At 43.8% G+C, this 22,119-nt stretch overlaps 1 protein-coding gene across 1 annotated transcript in view; it reads left to right on the top strand.

Moving 5' to 3' along the window:
- ELP1 (elongator complex protein 1) overlaps window positions 1-22,119 on the top strand; it is a 1,128,708-nt gene that overhangs the window by 1,083,395 nt on the left and 23,194 nt on the right. The window contains 1 exon segment of the mRNA XM_030194341.1: window positions 20,659-20,813. Coding sequence (XP_030050201.1) covers window positions 20,659-20,786 — 128 coding nt within the window. The 3' untranslated portion in view covers window positions 20,787-20,813.

Raw genomic sequence — 22,119 nt, 5'->3', positions numbered from 1 at the left:
GCCAGTATCGATGTCGGCGTCGAAGGGAGCATCGACGTCCAGAGTGCAGGTGATGGCTGTCAGAGATTCCACTCTGGTAGCAGTGAGCCATCGAGTGGGTCTCCACCTGCCTCAAGGGCTCCTGCAGTGCAGGCCCCACGGGACCGACCACCTTCGGACCCGGCCCCGAGGAGAAGTTTGGATTCCATGTCTTCCTCATCTGCGGTACTTCGCACAAAGGCAAAGAAGCACCGTCATCGGTCACCTTCCTGTCACGGTACCGAGAGCTCTGGGACACCGAAGGATTCGGTACCCGCGAAGCATCGACGCCGGGAGGACCACTCGCCCTCCATACAAGAGGTGTCGATGCGCTCTGCTCCGGACAGCTCGGTACCGCCTCCGTGCTCCAGACAGGTTCTCAGCTCGTCGCCAGTACCGGCACCACTGCCTTGCTCGACAGCCACTCTGGACGAGCACCTCAGGGCCATTCTTCCAGAGATTCTGGAAGGGCTGCTGCAACCTCCTGCTCCGGTACCGCTGGTGCCAGCGCTGGTGGTACCGTTGAGTCATGTGGCAGTTGGCTCTCCGACCATGGTGCGGACTGCAACACCGGTACCGCTTGCGGCATCAGCATCCACTGCCACCCAGGGGGACTCCCCACTGACGTCGCTGGAGGGAGCTTCGTCGCCGGTGGCACGGGAGTCGTCTTCTCGGCACCACCGTAGGGGACCGGGTTCCTTGGCGTCGAGACGGGCTCAGCTTCGGACTGAAGTTCATGAACTTGTGTCCGATACCGACAGTGAGGCCTTGTGGGAGGCGGAGGAAGACACCAGGTATTTCTCTGACGAGGACTCTTGTGGCCTTCCTTCCGATCCCACCCCTTCGCCAGAGAGAAAGCTTTCTCCCCCTGAGAGTCTGTCTTTCTCTTCCTTTGTCCGGAAAATGTCTACGGCCATTCCCTTCCCAGTGGTTACTGAAGATGAGCCCAGGGCTGAGATGTTCGAGGTCCTGGACTATCCTTCACCACCTAAGGAGTTGTCCACTGTTCCCCTTCATAATATCCTGAAGCAGAGATTGATGGCGAACTGGGCGAAACCATTAAGTAACCCCCAAATTCCCAAGAAGCTTGAGTCCCAGTATCGAGTCCATGGGGACCATGAGTTGATGAGGACCCAGTTGCCTCATGACTCTGGAGTTGTGGACTCGGCTCTCAAGAAAGCCAAGCGTAATAGAGATTACGCCTCGGTGCCCCCCGGGCCGTGAATCTAAGACTCTAGACTCTTTTGGGAGGAAGGCCTACCATTCTGCTATGCTCGTGTCCAAGATCCAATCCTACCCAGCTCTACACGAGCATCCACATGTGGAATAATGTGCAGCAGCTGGCGAACTTGGTCGATAAGCTCCCTTCAGAGCAGGCCAAGCGTTTTCAGGAGGTGGTCAGGCAGCTGAAGGAGTGTAGGAAATTCCTGTCCAGGGGTGCCTATGACACTTTTGATGTAGCGTTCAGGGCCACTGCTCAGGGTATAGTGATGCGCAGACTCTCATGGCTGTGTGCCTCTGACCTGGAGAATAGAGTCCAGCAGCGGATTGCGGATGCTGCTTGCTGGGGGGATAACATTTTTGGTGAGCGCGTCGAACAGGTGGTAGAACAGCTCCACCAGCAGGACACCGCATTCGACAAGCTCTCCCACCAGACGCCTTCAGCATCTACCTCTACAGGTAGACGGTTTTATGCGGGACGGAGGAATGCTCCTTACGCTTATAATAAGCGTAGGTACAATCCCCCTGCCCGCCAGCCTGCTCAGGCTAAGCCCCAGTGCGCTCATTTGCGTCAACAGCGTGCGCCTCCTCAGGACCCTGCAGCTCCTCAGCAAAAGCAAGGGACAGGCTTTTGACTGGCTCCAGGCGAGCATAGCCGATATAAAAGTGTCTGTGCCGGACGATCTGCTGGTCAGAGGGAGGTTAAAGTTTTTTCACCAAAGGTGGCCTCTCATAACCTCTGACCAGTGGGTTCTCCAATTAATCAGGCTAGGATACACCCTCAATTTGATCTCAAAACCTCCAAATTGTCCTCCGGGAGCTCAGTCTTTCAGCTTCCAGCACAAGCAGGTACTTGCAGAGGAACTCTCCGCCCTTCTCAGCGCCAATGCGGTCGAGCCCGTGCCACCGGGGCAGGAAGGGCTGGGATTCTATTCCAGGTACTTTCTTGTGGAAAAGAAAACAGGGGGGATGCATCCCATCCTAGACCTAAGGGCCCTGAACAAATATCTGGTCCGAGAAAAGTTCAGGATGCTTTCCCTGGGCACCCTTCTTCCCATGATTCAGAAAAATGATTGGCTATGCTCTCTGGACTTAAAGGATGCTTATACTCACATCCCGATACTGCCAGCTCACAGACAGTATCTTCGATTCCGTCTGGGGACACGGCATTTTCAGTACTATGTGCTACCTTTTGGTCTCGCTTCTGCACCCAGAGTGTTCACGAAATGCCTGGCGGTAGTGGCGGCGTCTCTACGCAGACTGGGAGTACATGTGTTCCCTTATCTCGACGATTGGCTGGTCAAGAACACATCGGAGGCAAGAGCTCTACAGTCCATGCAGGTGACTATTCAACTCCTGGAGCTACTGGGGTTTGTGATAAATTAGCCAAAGTCCCACCTTCTTCCAGTTCAAAGACTAGAATTCATAGGAGCTCTGCTGGACTCCCAGACGGCTCATACCTACCTCCCCGAGGCCAGGACAGACAACCTTTTGTCCCTGGTCTCTTGGGTACGAGCGTCTCAGCAGATCACAGCTCGGCAGATGTTGAGATTGCTCGATCACATGGCCTCAACAGTCCACGTGACTCCCATGGCCCGTCTCCACGTGAGATCTGCTCAATGGACTCTAGCTTCCCAGTGGTATCAAGCTTCCGGGGAACTAGAAGATGTGATCCAGCTGTCCACACTCTTTCTCAAATCCCTGCATTGGTGGACAATTCGCTCCAATTTGACCTTGGGACGTCCCTTTCAAATTCCTCAGCCGCAAAAAGTGCTGACTACGGATGCGTCTCTCCTGGGGTGGGGAGCTCATGTGGATGGGCTTCACACCCAGGGATGTTGGTCCCTCCAGGATTCAGGGTTTCAGATCAATCTCCTGGAGTTAAGAGCAGTCTGGAACGCGCTAAAGGCTTTCAGAGATCGGCTATCCAACCAAATCATCCAAATTCAGACAGACAATCAGGTTGCCATGTATTACATCAACAAGCAAGGGGGGCACCGGATCTCACCCCCTGTGTCAGGAAGCCGTCAGGATGTGGCTTTGGGCTCGCCGTCATGGCATGTTTCTTCAAGCCACGTACCTGGTAGGCGTAAACAACAGTCTGGCCGACAGGTTGAGCAGGATAATGCAACCTCACGAGTGGTCACTCAACTCGAGAGTTGTTCGCAAGATCTTTCAAGCGTGGGGCACCCCTTTGGTAGATCTTTTTGCCACTCAGACCAATCACAAGGTCCCTCAGTTCTGTTCCAGACTTCAGGCCCATGGCAGACTAGTGTCGGATGCCTTTCTCCTGAATTGGGGGAAGGGCCTCCTGTATGCGCATCCTGCCATACCCTTGGTAGGGAAGACTTTGCTGAAACTCAAGCAGGACCGTGGAACCAAATGTTTTGAATTGCCGTGCCACCTAACACACACTCTAAAGGCCTTTAAGTGCTCTAAATGCCTTGCATCTAAGTGCTTCTAAATGCCTTGCCTTATGAATGACTTGCTAAACATCTAAGACTATCACAAGGAAGCACGATCTGGAATTTGCTACATACTTTTAAATACATATCAAGCTTCTCGGCACAGTAACAAATATGAATACCAAAAAACTGCTCATGATAATCTACTTCCTCCCCCTAATACAATAACAAGAAGCAGCATAAGGAGTGTCAAAGCAAATGCAAGGCGCAGATAAAGAAGGCCAAGAGGGATTACGAAAAAAAAAAAGATAGCATTAGAGGCAAAAAAACATAGTAAAAGTTTTTTCGGTATATTAACAGCAGGAAGCCGGCAAAAGAATCGGTTGGGCCGCTGGATGACCGAGGGGTAAAAGGGGCGATCAAGGAAGACAAAGACGTAGCGGAGAGACTGAATGAATTCTTTGCTTCGGTCTTCACCGAGGAAGATTTGGGTGGGATACCGGTGTCGGAAATGGTATTTCAAGCGGACGAGTCGGAGAAACTTACTGACTTCACGGTAAACCTGGAGGACGTAATGGGGCAGTTCGGCAAACTGAAGAGTAGCAAATCTCCTGGACCGGATGGTATTCATCCTAGAGTACTGATAGAACTGAAAAACGAGCTTGCGGAGCTACTGCTAGTGATATGCAACTTATCCTTAAAATCGAGCGTGGTACCGGAAGATTGGAGGGTGGCCAATGTAACGCCCATTTTTTAAAAGGCTCCAGGGGAGATCCGGGAAATTATAGACCGGTGAGTCTGACGTCGGTGCCGGGGAAAATAGTAGAGGCTATTATTAAAAACAAAATTACAGAGCACATCCGAGGACATGGATTACTGAGACCGAGTCAACACGGCTTTTGTGTGGGGAAATCTTGCCTGACCAATTTACTTCAATTCTTTGAAGGAGTAAACAAACATGTGGACAAAGGGGAGCCGGTTGATATAGTGTATCTGGATTTTCAAAAGGCGTTTGACAAGGTACCTCATGAAAGGCTACAGAGGAAATTGGAGGGTCATGGGATAGGAGGAAATGTCCTATTGTGGATTAAAAACTGGTTAAAGGATAGGAAACAGAGAGTTGGGTTAAATGGGCAGTATTCACAATGGAGAAGGGTAGTTAGTGGGGTTCCTCAGGGGTCTGTGCTAGGACCGCTGCTTTTAATATATTTATAAATGATTTAGAGATGGGAGTAACTAGCAAGGTAATTAAATTTGCTGATGACACAAAGTTATTCAAAGTCGTTAACTCACGACAGGATTGTGAAAAATTACAAGAGGACCTTACGAGACTGGGAGACTGGGCGGCTAAATGGCAGATGACGTTTAATGTGAGCAAGTGCAAGGTGATGCATGTGGGAAAAAAGAACCCGAATTATAGCTACGTCATGCAAGGTTCCACATTAAGAGTTACGGACCAAGAAAGGGATCTGGGTGTCGTCGATAACACACTGAAACCTTCTGCTCAGTGTGCTGCTACGGCTAGGAAAGCGAATAGAATGTTGGGTATTATTAGGAAAGGTATGGAAAATAGGTGTGAGGATGTTATAATGCCGTTGTATCGCTCCATGGTGCGACTGCACCTTGAGTATTGTGTTCAATTCTGGTCGCTGCATCTCAAGAAAGATATAGTAGAATTGGAAAAGGTGCAGCGAAGGGCGACTAAAATGATAGCGGGGATGGGACGACTTCCCTATGAAGAAAGACTAAGGAGGCTAGGGCTATTCAGCTTGGAGAAGAGACGGCTGAGGGGAGACATGATAGAGGTATATAAAATAATGAGTGGAGTGGAACAGGTGGATGTGAAGCGTCTGTTCACGCTTTCCAAAAATACTAGGACTAGGGGGCATGCGACTAAACTACAGTGTAGTAAATTTAAAACAAATCGAAGAAATTTTTCTTCACCCAACGTGTAATTAAACTCTGGAATTCATTGCCGGAAAATGTGGTGAAGGCGGTTAGCTTAGCAGAGTTTAAAAAGGGGTTGGACGGTTTCCTAAAGAATAAGTCCATAAACCGCTACTAAACGGACTTGGAAAAATCCAAAATTCCAGGAATAACATGTATAGAATGTTTGTACGTTTGGGAAGCTTGCCAGGTGCCCTTGGCCTGGATTGGCCGCTGTCGTGGACAAGATGCTGGGCTCGATGGACCCTTGGTCTTTTCCCAGTATGGCATTACTTATGTACTTATGTAATACGCATGGACTATTCCCAACATAAATTCCAATCTACCCACAACACACACACCCTACATATAACATGCGCACTTCTCATCAGAACATAAGAATAACTATCAACTTAATGGAAAGATAAACATATATGGAAACAACCAAAAGAAAGGGAAAAAAGGACACAACAAAACTAGATACCAAGAAAGCAGTCAACTAATAAGAATTAATACAGCTGCGTCCCGGACCGAACCCTACCTTTCAATCCAAATGGGATACGTAAATTCCAGATCCGTAGTAAGCAAAACACAGGATATAACAGACTGGATTACGGCAGACAACCTTGACTTCCTATTCATCACAGAAACCTGGATACACGACCTTAAAGACCCTATCATCTTAAAAATATGCCCACCTGGATACAAAATTACCCATTGGACAAGAAATGGTAAAAGAGGTGGAGGAATAGCCATAATATACAAATCTGAATTCACCATTACAAATATAGCTGAATCCATACTGCCACAACTCGAAATTGCCTCAATAAGAATCAATAACCCAAAGCTGCAGGAACAACTGAACGCAGTTATACTTTATAGACCACCAGGCAATTGGCAAGACTCCCAAACACACTTCATGGACTTTATTTCAAACACCTGCATCTCTGCCTCAAACCTCATCATACTAGGAGACATCAACCTACACCTTGAAGATACCACCACAACAAATACCCAAGAATGCAAAGAGTTCCTACTACTATGGGATCTCCAAGAACCAAATTTGCAACCAACTCACACCAAAGGACACACATTAGATATCATCACACACAAATTTGATAACAATGCAAACCTTATATTAACAGATACCAAATGGACACCTGTACTGTGGTCAGACCATTACAAAGCACATATTACCCTTCTATGGAGAATGAAAGACACAACTAACAAACAAACACGAAAAACTTACACCACGAGAGGAAAAATAGATCCGGTAAAATTCTGGACAATAAAGGCAGACACAATCCAATTCCTCTCAGAATGGGATAATAGATGCAAATCAATACTAGACATCATTGCCCCAATCCAAACCAGAACTTCGCACAGAAAGAACTCAATTCCATGGTTTAATGAAGAACTGAAAAAACTCAAAACACAAGTTAGGAAATTAGAACGAGCGTGGAACAAAAAGAAAGACGATCCCACACTTAACGCTTGGAAACAACTCCGAAGGAAATATAAATATAGCATAAGACAATCCAAAAGACTATACTACAAAACTGAAATTGGACCAAATTACAAAGACACACACAAACTCTTCCAACTCGTGAATAAATTGTTAGACACCACACCAGTCACGAATAACAGCAAAGACACACCAGGAGCTGACAACCTTGCGAAGTACTTCAAAGAGAAAATCATACAACTGCGACTCAAAATACCTGTCAGTCCCATCGAATACACTACACTCCTAGACTGCCTAGACCCAGACCCCGGAGAATACCCTGCAGTTAGGATCTGGACTGAATTTGAAATACTATCAGAGGATCTCATCTCACAAACACTTAAAAGATTCGCCAAATCTCATTGCAAATTAGATGTATGCCCAAATAACCTTATGAAATCAGCCCCTCAGCAATTCATAACAGACCTAACGAACCACGTGAACTTTGTGCTACAAAATGGACTCTTCCCAAGGGAGAAAGGAAACATTTTACTCACCCCCATACCTAAAGACGCAAAGAAAAATGCCAATGAATTAACTAACTATAGACCAGTAGCATCCATTCCATTAATTACCAAAATAACAGAAGGGCTGGCGACCAAACAACTCACAGAGTATCTAGACAAGTTCGCAATACTACACGACTCCCAGTCAGGATTTCGCTCTAACCACAGTACCGAAACCGTACTAGTTACGCTTATGACCAAATTCAAACAAATGATAGCAACCGGCAAGAACATACTAATTCTACAATTCAACATGTCAAGCGCCTTTGACATGGTTGATCATGGAATTTTATTACACATTCTCGAATACTTCGGCATCGGAGGCAAAGTTCTAAATTGGTTTAAGGGGTTCCTAACTACACTCTCATATCAGGTGACAACAAATTCGACTACATCAGCCACATGGATACCTGAATGCGGAGTTCCACAGGGATCCCCCCTCTCACCGACCATATTCAACTTAATGATGACACCCCTGGCCAAACTACTATTGATGCAAAACCTCACCCGTACATATACGCCGACGATGTAACGATCTTCATTCCATTCAAACAAGACCTAAGTGAAATTTCCAATGAAATTAACCAAAGTCTACATATCATGCATTCTTGGGCAGATGCATTTCAGCTGAAAATTAACGCAGAAAAAAACCCAATGCCTAGTGCTCACCTCGCAACACAACAAGGACAAATTTACCACCATCAACACACCAAAACTAAATCTACCAATCTCGAATACCCTAAAAATTCTTGGAGTCACCATTGATCAGCACCTAACACTTGAGAATCATGCAAAAAACAAAGATGTTTCACTCAATGTGGAAATTAAAAAGAGTAAGACCATTTTTTCCAAGGACCGTCTTCCGCAATTTGGTACAATCACTGGTACTCAGTAATCTGGACTATTACAACTCACTCTACGCTGGCTGCAAAGAACAAATTCTCAAAAAAGTATGCACCCTCGTTCATAAAACTATCCATGGAGCTGCCCCAGCCTACATGTCGGACCTAATAGACCTGCCACCCAGGAATGCAAAAAAATCTTCTCGAACATTCCTTAATCTTCATTTCCCCAACTGCAAAGGTCTGAAATAAAAATTAATACACGCCTCTACCTTCTCCTACATGAGCACGCAACTCTGGAACATGCTACCACGCTATTTGAAAGCGACCTATGAACTGGCCAACTTCCGCAAACTACTAAAGACTCATCTCTTTGAAAAAATATACCACAAAGATCAAAACATGTAAAATCTCCAAATGCACCCAGAAACGTCGTAACGCGTCTAATGTCTTACAGTGTCTCTGCTACACCACTATCTTGTATTTTTAAGGTCTAATAATGTCTTCTGTAATACCACTATCTTGTACTTCATGACCATGTAACCTAAAATCCTTCTGTAAAACCAAATGTATATCCTCTTCTCATTTCCAGTATCCATGATGTATTGTAAGCCACATTGAGCCTGCAAAGAGGTGGGAAAACGTGGGATACAAATGCAATAAATAAATTTTGATCGCTCCATTCTGGCCGCGACAGATCTGGTTCCCTCTTCTTCTGGAGTTGTCCTCCGAAGAACCGTGGAGATTGGAGTGTTTTCTAACCCTCATAACTCAGAACGAGGGGGCGCTTCTGCATCCCAGCCTCCAGTCCCTAGCTCTCACGGCCTGGATGTTGAGAGCATAGACTTTGCCTCCTTGGGTCTTTCTGAGGGTGTCTCCCGAGTCTTGCTTGCTTCCAGGAAAGATTCCACGAACAGGTGTTATGCTTCCAAGTGGAAGAGGTTTGCCGTCTGGTGTGACAGCCAGGCCCTAGATCCTCGTTCTTGTCCTACACAGACCCTGCTTGAATACCTTCTGTACTTGTCTGAGGCTGGTCTTAAGACCAACTCTGTAAGTGTTCATCTTAGTGCAATTAGTGCTTTTCATTACCTATCTCGGGACAGCCTTTAGTTGTTTGATTCATGAGAGGTTTGCTTTTGTCAAAGCCCCCTATCAAACCTCCTCCTGTGTCATGGGATCTCAATGTCGTTCTCACCCAGCTGATGAAACCTCCTTTTGAGCCACTGAATTCTTGCCATCTGAAGTACTTGACCTGGAAGGTCATTTTCTTGGTGGCAGTCACTTCAGCTCGTAGAGTCAGTGAGCTTCAAACCTTGGTAGCCCATGCTCCTTATACCAAATTTCATCATAACAGAGTAGTCCTCCACACTCACCCTAAGTTTTTGCCAAAGGTGGTGTCGGAGTTCCAGCTTAACCAGTCAATTGTCTTGCCAACATTCTTTCCCTGGCCTCAAACCCACCCTGCTGAACGTCAGGTGCACACATTGGACTGCAAGAGAGCATTGGCTTTCTATCTGGAGCGGACAAGCCCACACAGACAGTCCGCCCAATTGTTTATTTCTTTTGACCCCAATAGAAGGGGAGTGGCTGTCGGGAAACGCACCGTCTCAAATTGGCTAGCAGATTGCATTTCCTTCACTTACGCCCAAACTGGGCTGGCTCTTGAGGGTCATGTCACAGCTCATAGTGTTAGAGCCATGGCGGCGTCAGTGGCCCACTTGAAGTCAGCCACTATTGAAGAGATTTGCAAGGCTGTGATGTGGTCATCAGTCCACACATTCACATCTCATTACTGCCTACAGCAGGATACCCGACGCGACAGTCGGTTTGGGCAGTTGGTGCTGCAGAATCTGTTTGGGGTTTAGAATCCAACTCCACCCCCCTAGGCCCATTTTTTATTCTGTTCCAGGCTGCACTCTCAGTTAGTTGGTTCTATTTAGGTCAATCTCAGTTATGTCCTCGCTGTTGCGAGGCCTAATTGACCAATGTTTGTTGTTTTGAGTGAGCCTGGGGGCTAGGAATACCCCATCAGAGAGAACAAGCAGCCTGTTTGTCCTCGGAGAAAGCAAGGTTACTAACCTGTAGCAGGTATTCTCCGAGGACAGCAGGCTGATTGTTCTCACAATCCTGCCCTCCTCCCCTTTGGATTTGTGTCTTCCCTTGTCTTTGCTTTATACTGGACTGAGGAGCACGCTGTAGCGGGCAGGAAGATGGTCGCTCATGCGCGATGCATGCAGATCTCACGAGAGCTAGCAAACTTCTGTTTCTAGGAAGATCTTCCGATCCTGGGGCTGCCGTGGACGTCACCCATCAGTGAATCAGCCTGCTGTCCTCGGAGAATACTTGCTACAGGTTAGTAACCTCGCTGTATGAGGTAAGCACGTGCCAGTGGAGTCCTTGATTGTAAACCTGCAGAAGAGTTTTAAAGATAATGTGAGTAGAGACAGGAAGCCACTGTTCAGAGGAGGGGAGTGACATGGTTGAAATGGTGAGCATTGTACAACTGTTTAACAGCTGTTGATTGTACCAGTTGAAGACGTTTGATGGATAAAAGGGGAAGGCCAGCATAAAGTGAATTACAGTACTCAAGGTGAGAAATGACGTGCAAGATAAGGGGGTGATTTAGGTGAGCACCATGTGCCCTTCTTGTTTCAGCCCTTTGTTTGTGAACGCGAAGGTTTTTTAAGGGGCGGTGAGGGGTTTTTTTCTTTTTGTTTTTATCACAGTGGCCATTTTGTTCCCTATGTTGTCATTGGAACGCATGGCATTTTTTAAATGTTTTTTTAATGTTATTGTTTTAACCCATTTTCTTAGAGTTTCAAGTGGCTTTTTTATATATATTTGGTTCTTTAGTAATGAAAGTGGAGCTGCAAGTGGTTTTTGTGCTGAGTAACTGTCACAACAAGGCAGGACAGAGGTAACTAAACACAATGGACAACACAAGAACCGGATCCAGACGAGGCAAGGAAAAGAAGGCAAAGGGCCAGAACTGGAACCCAGACAGGACAAGGCAAGACTCGGAACTGGATTAAGACTGGGACCCAGAAATGCAAGACAAGGCAAAACACGGTGGAAGTAGATTAAAACTGGGTCCAGAAAAGGGCAAATCAAGGCAAGGACTGGATCCGGACAGGACTAGACTGAAAGAGACAAGACAAAGCACACCTAGACAGGCAAGACAGGGTAGGAGCTAGGTAACAGAATAACAGAAGCAAGACAATAAACAAGGCAGGAACAGGATTCAGGATCTCAAACAGGCTTGGCTGGAACAGGATGTAAAGGGGCTGTTACACTGGATTGGCGGGTGTAAAAGTATGTAGCACAGTTTGTACGTTGCCTGGAGGCAAGTACAAAGGCCGAGTTCGGGTGGAACTTACAAGTGCGCATTTAGATTTGAAAATACACCAGTCTACGCTGGTATGTGTACGGTCCAGGCAGGGATAGTGTCCACCCCGGAAAGGTAGCTACGATTTCTGCCATTTAGAAAATGGGACAGGGACAGATCCCACGGAGACAGGATGGGGGCGCAAACTCTGTCCCCGTGTCATTCTCTACTTTGAAGGATGTTAATGAATTGGACAGTTATTTATGTTCGAGTGATGTAGGCGATGATGTTTTCATTTTTTGGAAAAACAAGCTAGCAAAATTTACATATGGGATCCTCTACATTCCTGCTACCATCACATCTTCTCAGAAGATATTTTCTATTGCAGGAATGACTGTGGAAGACAGGAGAGCTAGACTGAATCCTGAGATTGTTGATGACTTCTTATTCATCCACAGATTAAAAAATCATAACAGTGCTTCATAGGGCATATTTCTTCCTCACTAGGGCGTACAGAATGGGTTGTATTTTGTACCCCTGGACATTTTAAAAGGGTGGATTAGGGTTTCTTGGGGTAGTAGAAGTCAGCTGTTGTTGGAATTGGAAGGGTAGAGGGTGGGGGCGGGGTTATAAGTTGCTCGTTATTATTATTGTTTTCTATTTGTGATTTATAAAACAGTTGCACAACATATCCTTTTTATACTTATAAAAAAATTTAAATATAAAATCATACATGTTTGAGGCTTCTTCAGATGAGGACAGAGCCTGCGGGGACACGTGTAAAGACACGTTCTGGTTTGGATTGGGGCAATGATGTCTAGTATTGATTTGCATCTATTATCCCATTCTGAGAGGAATTGGATTGTGTCTGCCTTATGGTCCATTTCGTTGTGGTAGATCTGTTGCCAGAATTTTACAGGATCTATTTTTTCCTCTCGTGGTGTAAGTTTTTCGTGTTTGTTTGTTAGTTGTGTCTTTCATTCTCCATAGGAGGGTAATATGTGCTTGTAATGGTCTGACCACAGTACAGGTGTCCATTTGGTATCTGTTAATATAAGGTTTGCATTGTTATCAAATTGTGTGTGATGACATGGAGAAGGGAATTCAGATGTCCGTTTGGCAGGTGGAAAATTCCCACAATATATTTGCGTGTGGCAGAGCCTATCATAAAATGCATGTAAGGATATGATACAGACATTCAAACATTTGAAAGGTATTAATTTACTAATGACCTTTCCAAGATGGGAAGGTGGTGGATCTAGAGGACATGAATTGAGGTTGCGGGGGGGGGGGGGGGGGGGACTTAGGAATAATGTCAGGAAGTACTTTTTCATGGAGAGGGTGATAGATACCTGGAATGCCCCCCACATGAGGTGGTGGAGATGAAAATGGTAATGGAATTCAAAAATGCATGGGATAAACTCAAAGGAATCCTGTTTGGAAGAGAATTGGTGCCAACGCCGAAATTCGTTCAGTCTGTAGTAATTGGTGCATAATTATTAACACATACTTTATTGAATTGTTGTGACTATGCACAGGCGGAACTCTGTTTGGAATTAAAGTAAGGGGAGAGAGGGAGTTTGATACAATTCAGGTTCTGTCCTCCAAACACTTTCCACTGCAATGACTGAACCGTCTACAACTTCAAGAACCAGTCTTTCTCTTAGAGAAGAGTATTCTTCCAGCAAAGATGTTCGACCACCAGTTATCCCCGGCAAAGGCCTCATTAGCAACCCTGAGACTTAAACAAAGATAAGGAGGCACTGTAAGTCACAAATAAACATTCAGGCAAAACCTTTCCCAGAACAGAATACCAGTCTCTCAATCTACACTAGGATCCACCTTCCAACAGGGATAAAAATCCAACATTATGCCAAATCCTAGCAGCACATCATAAGGGACATATGGATACTGAAAATAATAAGGCAGGGTTATTACATAAATTGTTCTTGCAGTACTTCTAACTGTCCATTCATAGCCTGAACCAGTAAAGATGGGGTGTTCTCTGACAGACGATAACTCCCATAGAAGGAGATCAACAGTGGTTTCCACTCAATGTATTTCTTTAATTCCAGAGAAACCTGAAGGTGGGAGACCCTTTCTGGATCTGAGAGATCTCAGGAAGTTCCTTTTCAGAGACAAGTTCAGATTGAACCCTCTGAATACCATCCTTCTGCTCTTGCATCTGAATGACTGGTATTACCTTTAGCATTCATTTATTTATATTTATTAAGTACCCTGATCAAAGCTTATAGCAATGAACAATAAACTTAGCAATAATAGAACAAATAGGCCAAAACATTAGAGCTGTAAATTTAAAACGAATCTGTGTTCTTCTCTCAGTGTGTAAACTTATCTCTGGAATTCGTTGCCAGAGAATGTAGTAAAAGCAGTTAGCTTAGCGGGGTTGTTAAAAAAGCTTTGGATGGCTTCTAAAGGAAAAAGTCCATAGACCATTATTACAGCGGACTTGGGAAAATCCACTGCTTATTTCTAGGATAAGTTGCATAAAATATATTGTACTGTTTTGGGTTTGCCAGGTACTTGTGACCTGGATTGGCCACTGTTGGAAACAGGATGCTGGTGCTTGATGGACTATCTGTCCCATATGGCAATACTTATGTACTTACGATGCCAAACAATGAGATATGAATAGCCATCTTACCTAATAAGAGACCCCAAAACATAACACAATAACTCTCATCCCTCCTCTAAACTACAAATAATTTTCTTCTATACAAAACTGTTTCAGAAGATCATTCCTAGCTAAAAAGGATCTGTTTTGTTTTTATCTGTCAAGGTGTCAATTGAAATCATATTCTGGGAATTATTTATGTAAGAAAATACTCTATATGAAAAAAACTGGGAAATTCCAAACCTTCTTAATTTAAGTTCTAATTACCCAAATTAGTTTGAAATAGTAATATTAAATGGTGTGACACCTTGTAACTCCAAAATTCCACAATCGGGATCGTTTCTAATAAATCAACAAGGAACCTCAAACCTCCTCATAGGGAACACACTGCAACATTAGCTTAGTCCACTATTTTAATAAAGGAGTAAAATACTATCACTGGTTCCAGTAAGGAGGAAGAAGAGAAAAAAAAAAAAACAACCGCAAAAACTCATAACTACATGAGAAAAACGGATGGCATAAAAACTCACCTTCTCCTTCACTGACTAAAGAGTTAAACAAGGTGAAACACCTCTCTTCCAATCAAGTGTATCTTGCGTCCCCCCAAACACACTCATCAATTTGAAGCCTGGCCCCTTAACCTAAACCTGCCCACCCAATTTTTCAAAGTGAACAAAATAAAACAATGTCTTTAGGAAAATCGCAGGCTTATCTAACCCACACAGTCTTTCCACAAGTCAGTTTTCCACAAAAACCAGTCACATCTGCTTATTGATTATTCCAGGCTCGGTTAGTTTTGTAAATCCAGGCTGATGGTAATGAAAGTGGAGAAGACATAAATACATGCATGTATTTATGGTCTGTTTGGTGATTTTGAGAGGACCATGTAAGGATCCGACACAGTACCCTTCCTGAAGCAGCTTGTATATCGGCGAAACAAGGCGCACTTGTTGAAGGGAGACACGGGATGGTGTCAAAGGTTTAAACTGAACAGTATGGTGTCTTCTCCACTTTCATTACCATCAGCCTGGATTTACAAAACTAACCGAGCCTGGAATAATCAATAAGCAGATAAGTGACTGGTTTTTGTGGAAAACTGACTTGTGGAAAGACTGTGTGGGTTAGATAAGCCTGCGATTTTCCTAAAGACATTGTTTTATTTTGTTCACTTTGAAAAATTGGGCGGGCAGGTTTAGGTTAAGGGACCAGGCTTCAAATTGATGAGTGTGTTTGGGGGGACGCAAGATACACTTGATTGGAAGAGAGGTGTTTCACCTTGTTTAACTCTTTAGTCAGTGAAGGAGAAGGTGAGTTTTTATGCCATCCGTTTTTCTCATGTAGTTATGAGTTTTTGCGGGGTTTTTTTTTTCTCTTCTTCCTCCTCACTGGAACCAGTGATAGTATTCTACTCCTTTATTAAAATAGTGGACTAAGCTAATGTTGCAGTGTGTTCCCTATGAGGAGGTTTGAGGTTGCTTGTTGATTTATTAGAAACGATCCCGATTGTGGAATTTTGGAGTTACAAGGTGTCACACCATTTAATATTACTATTTCAAACTAATTTGGGTAATTATTTATGTAAACCATCTGTGAAACAAAGTAAATTTTCCAGAACTAGAGCTCGTATATTTATGAGCTGCACCAGCTGTAGAACAGGCTTCCTAAGGCTGCATGTTTGGAAAGATTTATGCTCACTATTGTAAACTCTTGAAAGCTCATTTTGTTTATCAAAGCTTTTGGATACTTTTTCTTAGTGGGCGACTTTTATATTTGAATTTTACTTACTTGCACCCCCATTTTAGACAGATCGTAGAAGTAGAAATTGAGACAGGCAGATCAGTACATCTAATGTTTACCAGTGTTTTAGAACAGAATTTGTCCCCATAGAAATGGACGTTTATGCACCGGATGTCTGCAGCGTCGTCGATAATACACTGAAACCTTTTGCTCAGTGTGCTGCTGTGGCTCAGAAAGCGAATAGAATGTTGGGTATTATTAGGAAAGGTATGGAAAACAGGTGTGAGGATGTTATAATGCCGTTATATCACTCCATGGTGCGACCGCACCTTGAATATTGTGTTCAATTCTGGTCGCTGCATCTCAAGAAAGATATAGTGGAATTGGAAAAGGTGCAGCGAAGGGTGACTAAAATGATAGCGGGAATGGGACGACTTCCCTATGAAGAAAGATTAAGGAGGCTAGGGCTTTTCAGCTTGAAGAAGAGACGGCTGAGGGGAGACATGATAGAGGTATATAAAATAATGAGTGGAGTGGAACAGGTGGATGTGAAGCGTCTGTTCACGCTTTCCAAAAATACTAGGACTAGGGGGCATGCGATGAAACTACAGTGTAGTAAATTTAAAACAAATTGAAGAAAATGTTTCTTCACCCAACGCGTAATTAAACTCTGGAATTCGTTGCCGGAGAACGTGGTGAAGGCGGTTAGCTTGGCAGAGTTTAAAAAGGGGTTAGACGGTTTCCTAAAGGACAAGTCCATAAACCACTACTAAATAGACTTGGGAAAAATCCACAATTCCAGGAATAACATGTATAGAATGTTTGTACGTTTGGGAAGCTTGCCAGGTGCCCTTGGCCTGGATTGGCCGCTGTCGTGGACAGGATGCTGGGCTCGATAGACCCTTGGTCTTTTCCTAGTGTGGCATTACTTATGTACTTATGTAGGATTCAGGATTCTCAAACAGGCTTCAGGATTCTCAAACAGGCTTGGCTGGAACAGGATTCAGGATTCTCAAACAGGATTCAGGATTCTCAAACAGGCTTGGCTGGAACAGGATTCAGGATTCTCAAACAGGATTCAGGATTCTCAAACAGGCTTGGCTGGAACAGGATTCAAGATTCTCTAACAGGGCTTGGCTGGAACCGGATTGTGGAACAGGCTTGGCTTGACTGGAACCGGATTCTGTAACAGGCTTGGCTTGGCTGGAACAGGATACCGAAATGGGCTTGGCTGGAACAGGATACTGAAAGGGGCTTGGCTTGGCTGGAACAGGATACTGGAAGGGACTTGGCTTGGCTGGAACAGGATACTGAATGGGACTTGGCTTGGCTGGAACAGGATACTGAATGGGACTTGCTTGGTTGGAACAGGATACTGAAAGAGACTGGCTTAGCAGGGAACTGGGACAGAACTAGCTCAAACATAGAGCCGGAGCAGAACCTGGCTCAAACACACACAGGAACAGAACTTGCAGAAAACAGAGCTCAAGAGTAGGAAGCAAACATGGCGGCAAAGGATAAGCAAACAAGTGAAGACAAACAGAAGCAATGTGCTTACCAGCATCCACAGCTGGAAGGGAAAGGCCAGGCAGATTGAGAGGCAGCAGACACACCTGCATAGCAGTGAGGTAATTAGGGACAATGCTGGCTTCTACAGACTCTCAGAATAAACAGACAAGAACTACACACACAGGAAACAGAACAGGGAATACAGAAACAGAGCTTGGCTAAACACAGAGGTTGGCTTAAACACGGAGCTTAACTGTAGCAAGAGTCAAAAGCAGGGCTAGACTAAAAGCAGGAGCCAAGGGTAGAATCAAACAGATACAGACACCAAGGGCAGGGTGTGGCTCTACAGCCAGGCTTTTCAGGAAACTCGATTCAAAAGCAAACTCACAGAAACAAAGGAAAGCACTGAAACACAAGGACTCAGAGAAACAGAGCACCGACCTTCAGGAGCAAGCCTCTCAGGAACCAAGCCAAGCAGGGAAAAGCTCTAAAACCGGTAACACAAGATTGAGACCTCTTGCAAGGCAACGTAGGAAAGCTCCCTGGGTCCTTATAAAGGAGTAGGCTGATAAATTTACAAGTAGGAAATGAAGCAGAAGCAGGGAGACCAAAGCGAGCTTGGCTTACAGGAAGAACAACAATAGGAAATGAAGCAGGGAGACCAAAGCGAGGCTTGGCTTACAGGAAGAATAACAATAGGAAAAAAGGCAAACCGGAGAGGTCACAGAGCTAGATAAAGAGAAAACAGTAGGTCTGAACATAAGGGCACGGCCACAACCGTGACAGTAACAGAGCAGGCTGTGTAACTCAATGCTATTTAAAACAGGACACTCCAGTCACGTAAATCAGATGCTGCCAGAACAGTGATTTCCGTTCCCCGAGGTTCCTTTCACAATTTTTTAAAATTTAAAACCTCACTTTATTTTTGGCACTGTCTGGTTTGCCCATAATGCTGTTTGAGCATAAATGACTTGTGTTGATGCTGAACCTCCTGTAGTACAGATATGCAGTCTAGAGCAGACTGATTTAAAACAGCACTGAAATATCATTGAAACCAATTAAATATTAACCACAGCCAGGTGTATAGGAGAAAACACATTAGTTGTACTACATATGTTAGGTCACCATTACCCTCAAAGCAGTGGATAATGCTGAAAATTTGAATTTGCTCACCTGAAAAATGCAGCAATGTTGAGAGGCAGGTAGAGAGAAAAGGGCCAATGAAGCTCTGCCGAGTAGCATGTGCCTCATATTAACACACATGCTCATAAATTTGACCACACCATGACATGCAGGCACACACAACCCAGTGGAGGTTCACAGAGCCTTCTGTACCCACCTCCGGACGGTGCCGCATCTTTCTGGTGAGCAAATTCAATTTTACAACTATCTGTTATTGGGCCGCAAAACAGTACTACTGGGGCCGCATGTTGTAGAGACCACTGGTTACACATAAGGGTATATAAGGAGTTTTGGTCCCTACACACATTTTTATGTTTTATTAGTGGTGTATGTCATTTTGAATGTTTTAGTGATGCTGCTTTTCGGAGGATGATATTAATTATTTGTTGAACTGTTTATCATGTAGTCTATATGTGTGTCCAGTTGTAGTATTATGTTCCGTTTGACAGTTTTATGGTATCTACTTATTTACTTATGTTTTCACAATTTTATTTCTCAAGTTGTTTTTCTTGTATTTACATACTGGTTTTATTTGTTTTGACAGTAATGTCTAGCCCCTGAAGCAGCCCCTGCAAGGCAAAACACGGCCATATCGGGCACACGTTTTTAAAATTCATTTACTAATAAAGTCTTCTGTTCCTTTTATCACCGTGTCTGCTACAACGTCTTCAAAATATTAACCAAGCTATGTTTCACTGTGTACCCTCAATCATATTTCATTCAAATGTCAACACATCTAGATTTCATGATGTACCTAGTAAACTCATTCAGGACGCTCAGGAGCAGTGGCATACAAGTCAAGAAATTGTACAAATTAACTAGAGGAGGAGAGTGCACTTGAAATGCTTCATTTTGAGCTACAGGGGAACACCCAGCCTCCTCTATTCTAGCTGACAAAGGAGAACTTCCCACTTCCAGGAACTGCATAACCATACAGAGATCATGCAGTCATTTGTATACTAACCTTAAGAGTCTGAAAGAGGACATAAGCTCTCATTGGAAAGATATAAATGGGGAACCTCAGTGCATATTTAACTATTTCCTCATAGAATGCATAGGTTAATGCATCAAAGTATATGTAGACTCCAAGATATTTTACTCAGTCTAGCACAGTATTCCCAAATGCATCTGTATTTTCAAAAATGTGTGGCACACCAGCTTCTATGGAGCAGGCATTGTGAATATAAGAGAACTAAGCCTAAAAAAAGAAGCTAGGGAAGTACTTCAAGCTCTATCAGTGTGTGGAAGGACTCAAAGGAGGCTTAGCACAGGGAAGAGGAGAAGGAGCTGTATGTGCTGCACAAAGCAGGGTCCAGTTATCCATACCCTACATGGTGCACCCGTTAATGTCCATTTTTTGAGGCTCATGATGTATTTAGGAAAAGAGAGAGGCATGTGTGACTGCATATCTCAGAAGAAAGGACCCCTACTGTTTGAGCTGCTGCTGGTCTTTATGGTTACTGCAAGGTGCTGAGAATAGAGCCCATGTGCTAGTCTGGACTTCAGTTATTCAGGCACTGGTGACTTTTTAATGTGGTATTCCTGATTTGGCTCTGAAGGCTAAAAAAAAAACTCACATAAAAGCACTGATCCAGCAAAATGTGGTTTGGGGAAAGTGTTTGATTGATTGTATTTGGAATGATTAGGAGTCTGAGGCTCCAGAATGTTGTCAAACAGGTTCTTTAATAAAATTTACAAATAAAAAAAAAAAACACTGATCCAGCATATAGGTGTGCCTGAAACATATTAATCACTATGAGAATGACATTTTTTTTGAATGTGGCAGTAAAAGTTGTGAGGCTGTGACAGATATGTTTTCACTAGTCTCCCTTTCCATCTCTTTATTAGATGAGGTGCATAGCCTTTTAAAAGTACTTGTTCTATTTCAATATGATGAAGCAGCCAGGAGAATTACAGCGTGTCTTCAGAGAGACTCTGGAATGATGGAGGGTCTATCCCAGAAATCTGGATTTTAGACATGGATCAGAACCCTGCTTTTCCCTGTAAGTTTTTTATACAGTTAAAGTGATGAAAGAGGAAGCTCTGTGGAAGTTTATTTATTTTCAGTATTTATATACCGCCTAACCCTAAATGGTTTACAATTTTCTTTTTCAGGTACTGTTCACATTTAGGTTTCCAACTGAATGCTAAAATGTCTTTCATTACACCTGATATTGTCTGTTGCATAAAAATTACTTAAACCCGTTAAGTACTCATCTGGCAATTCCTAATGCACTACGCTTAATTTAATAACAATTCATGATCCATGGTATCAAATGTTGCAATTAAAGCAAATTTTAGAGTGTTACTGCTTTATATTTATTTATTATTTATTTATTGCATTTGTATCCCACATTTTCCCACCTCTTTGCAGGCTCAATGTGGCTTACAATACATCAAGAAAGGTGGAACTATATTAGAAAATAGACATTTAGTGTTACAGAAGGATCTAGGGCAACATGATAATGATAAAACATGATAGAAGTATAACAAGCAGATATTGTAATACAGTTCTGAATATATGTGGAGGAGTTGTGTATATTCACATTGGTTGATCTTTGTGGTATGCTTTGTTAAAGAGATGGGTCTTCAATAGTTTGCGGAAGTTCGTTAGTTCGTAAATCGTTTTTAAGTTGCGCAACAATGCGTTCCATAACTGTGTGCTCAAGTAGGTAAAGTTTGACGCGTGCATTAGTTTGTATTTTAGACCTTTGCAGTTAGGGAAGTGCAGATTAAGGAATGTGCGGGATGATCTTTTGGCATTCCTGGGTGGTAAGTCTATCAGGTCTGACATGTAGGCTGGTGCATCTCCGTGAATGATTTTGTGGACCAGGGAGCATATTTTGAACCTGATGCGTTCTTTAAGTGGGAGCCAGTGTAGATTTTCACGTAGGGGTTTAGCACGTTCATATTTAGTTTTACCGAATATGAGTCTAGCTGCAGTGTTCTGGGCTGTCTGAAGTTTCTTGATTATTTGCTCTTTACATCCGGCGTAGAGTGCATTGCAGTAGTCTAGATGACTGAGCACCATTGATTGTACCAGGTTACGGAAAACAGTCCTTGGGAAGAAAGGTCTTACTCTTTTTAATTTCCACATTGAGTGGAACATCTTCTTGGTTGTGTTTTTCGCGTGACTCTCGAGTGTTAGGTGTCGATCAATGGTAACTCCAAGAATTATTAGGGTGTCCGAAATTGGAAGGTTTAGATTTGGTGTGTTGATGGCTGTGAATTTGTTCTTGTTATGTTGAGAGGTGAGTATTAGGCATTGGGTTTTTTCTGCATTAAGTTTCAGCCTAAATGCATCCGCCC

The sequence above is a fragment of the Microcaecilia unicolor genome, chromosome 2 (genome assembly GCF_901765095.1).
Source record: "Microcaecilia unicolor chromosome 2, aMicUni1.1, whole genome shotgun sequence".
Classification (NCBI taxonomy): Eukaryota; Metazoa; Chordata; class Amphibia; order Gymnophiona; family Siphonopidae; genus Microcaecilia; species Microcaecilia unicolor.
Note: the sequence above shows the minus strand (reverse complement) of the source record. Positions and strands in the feature narration are given on the sequence as shown.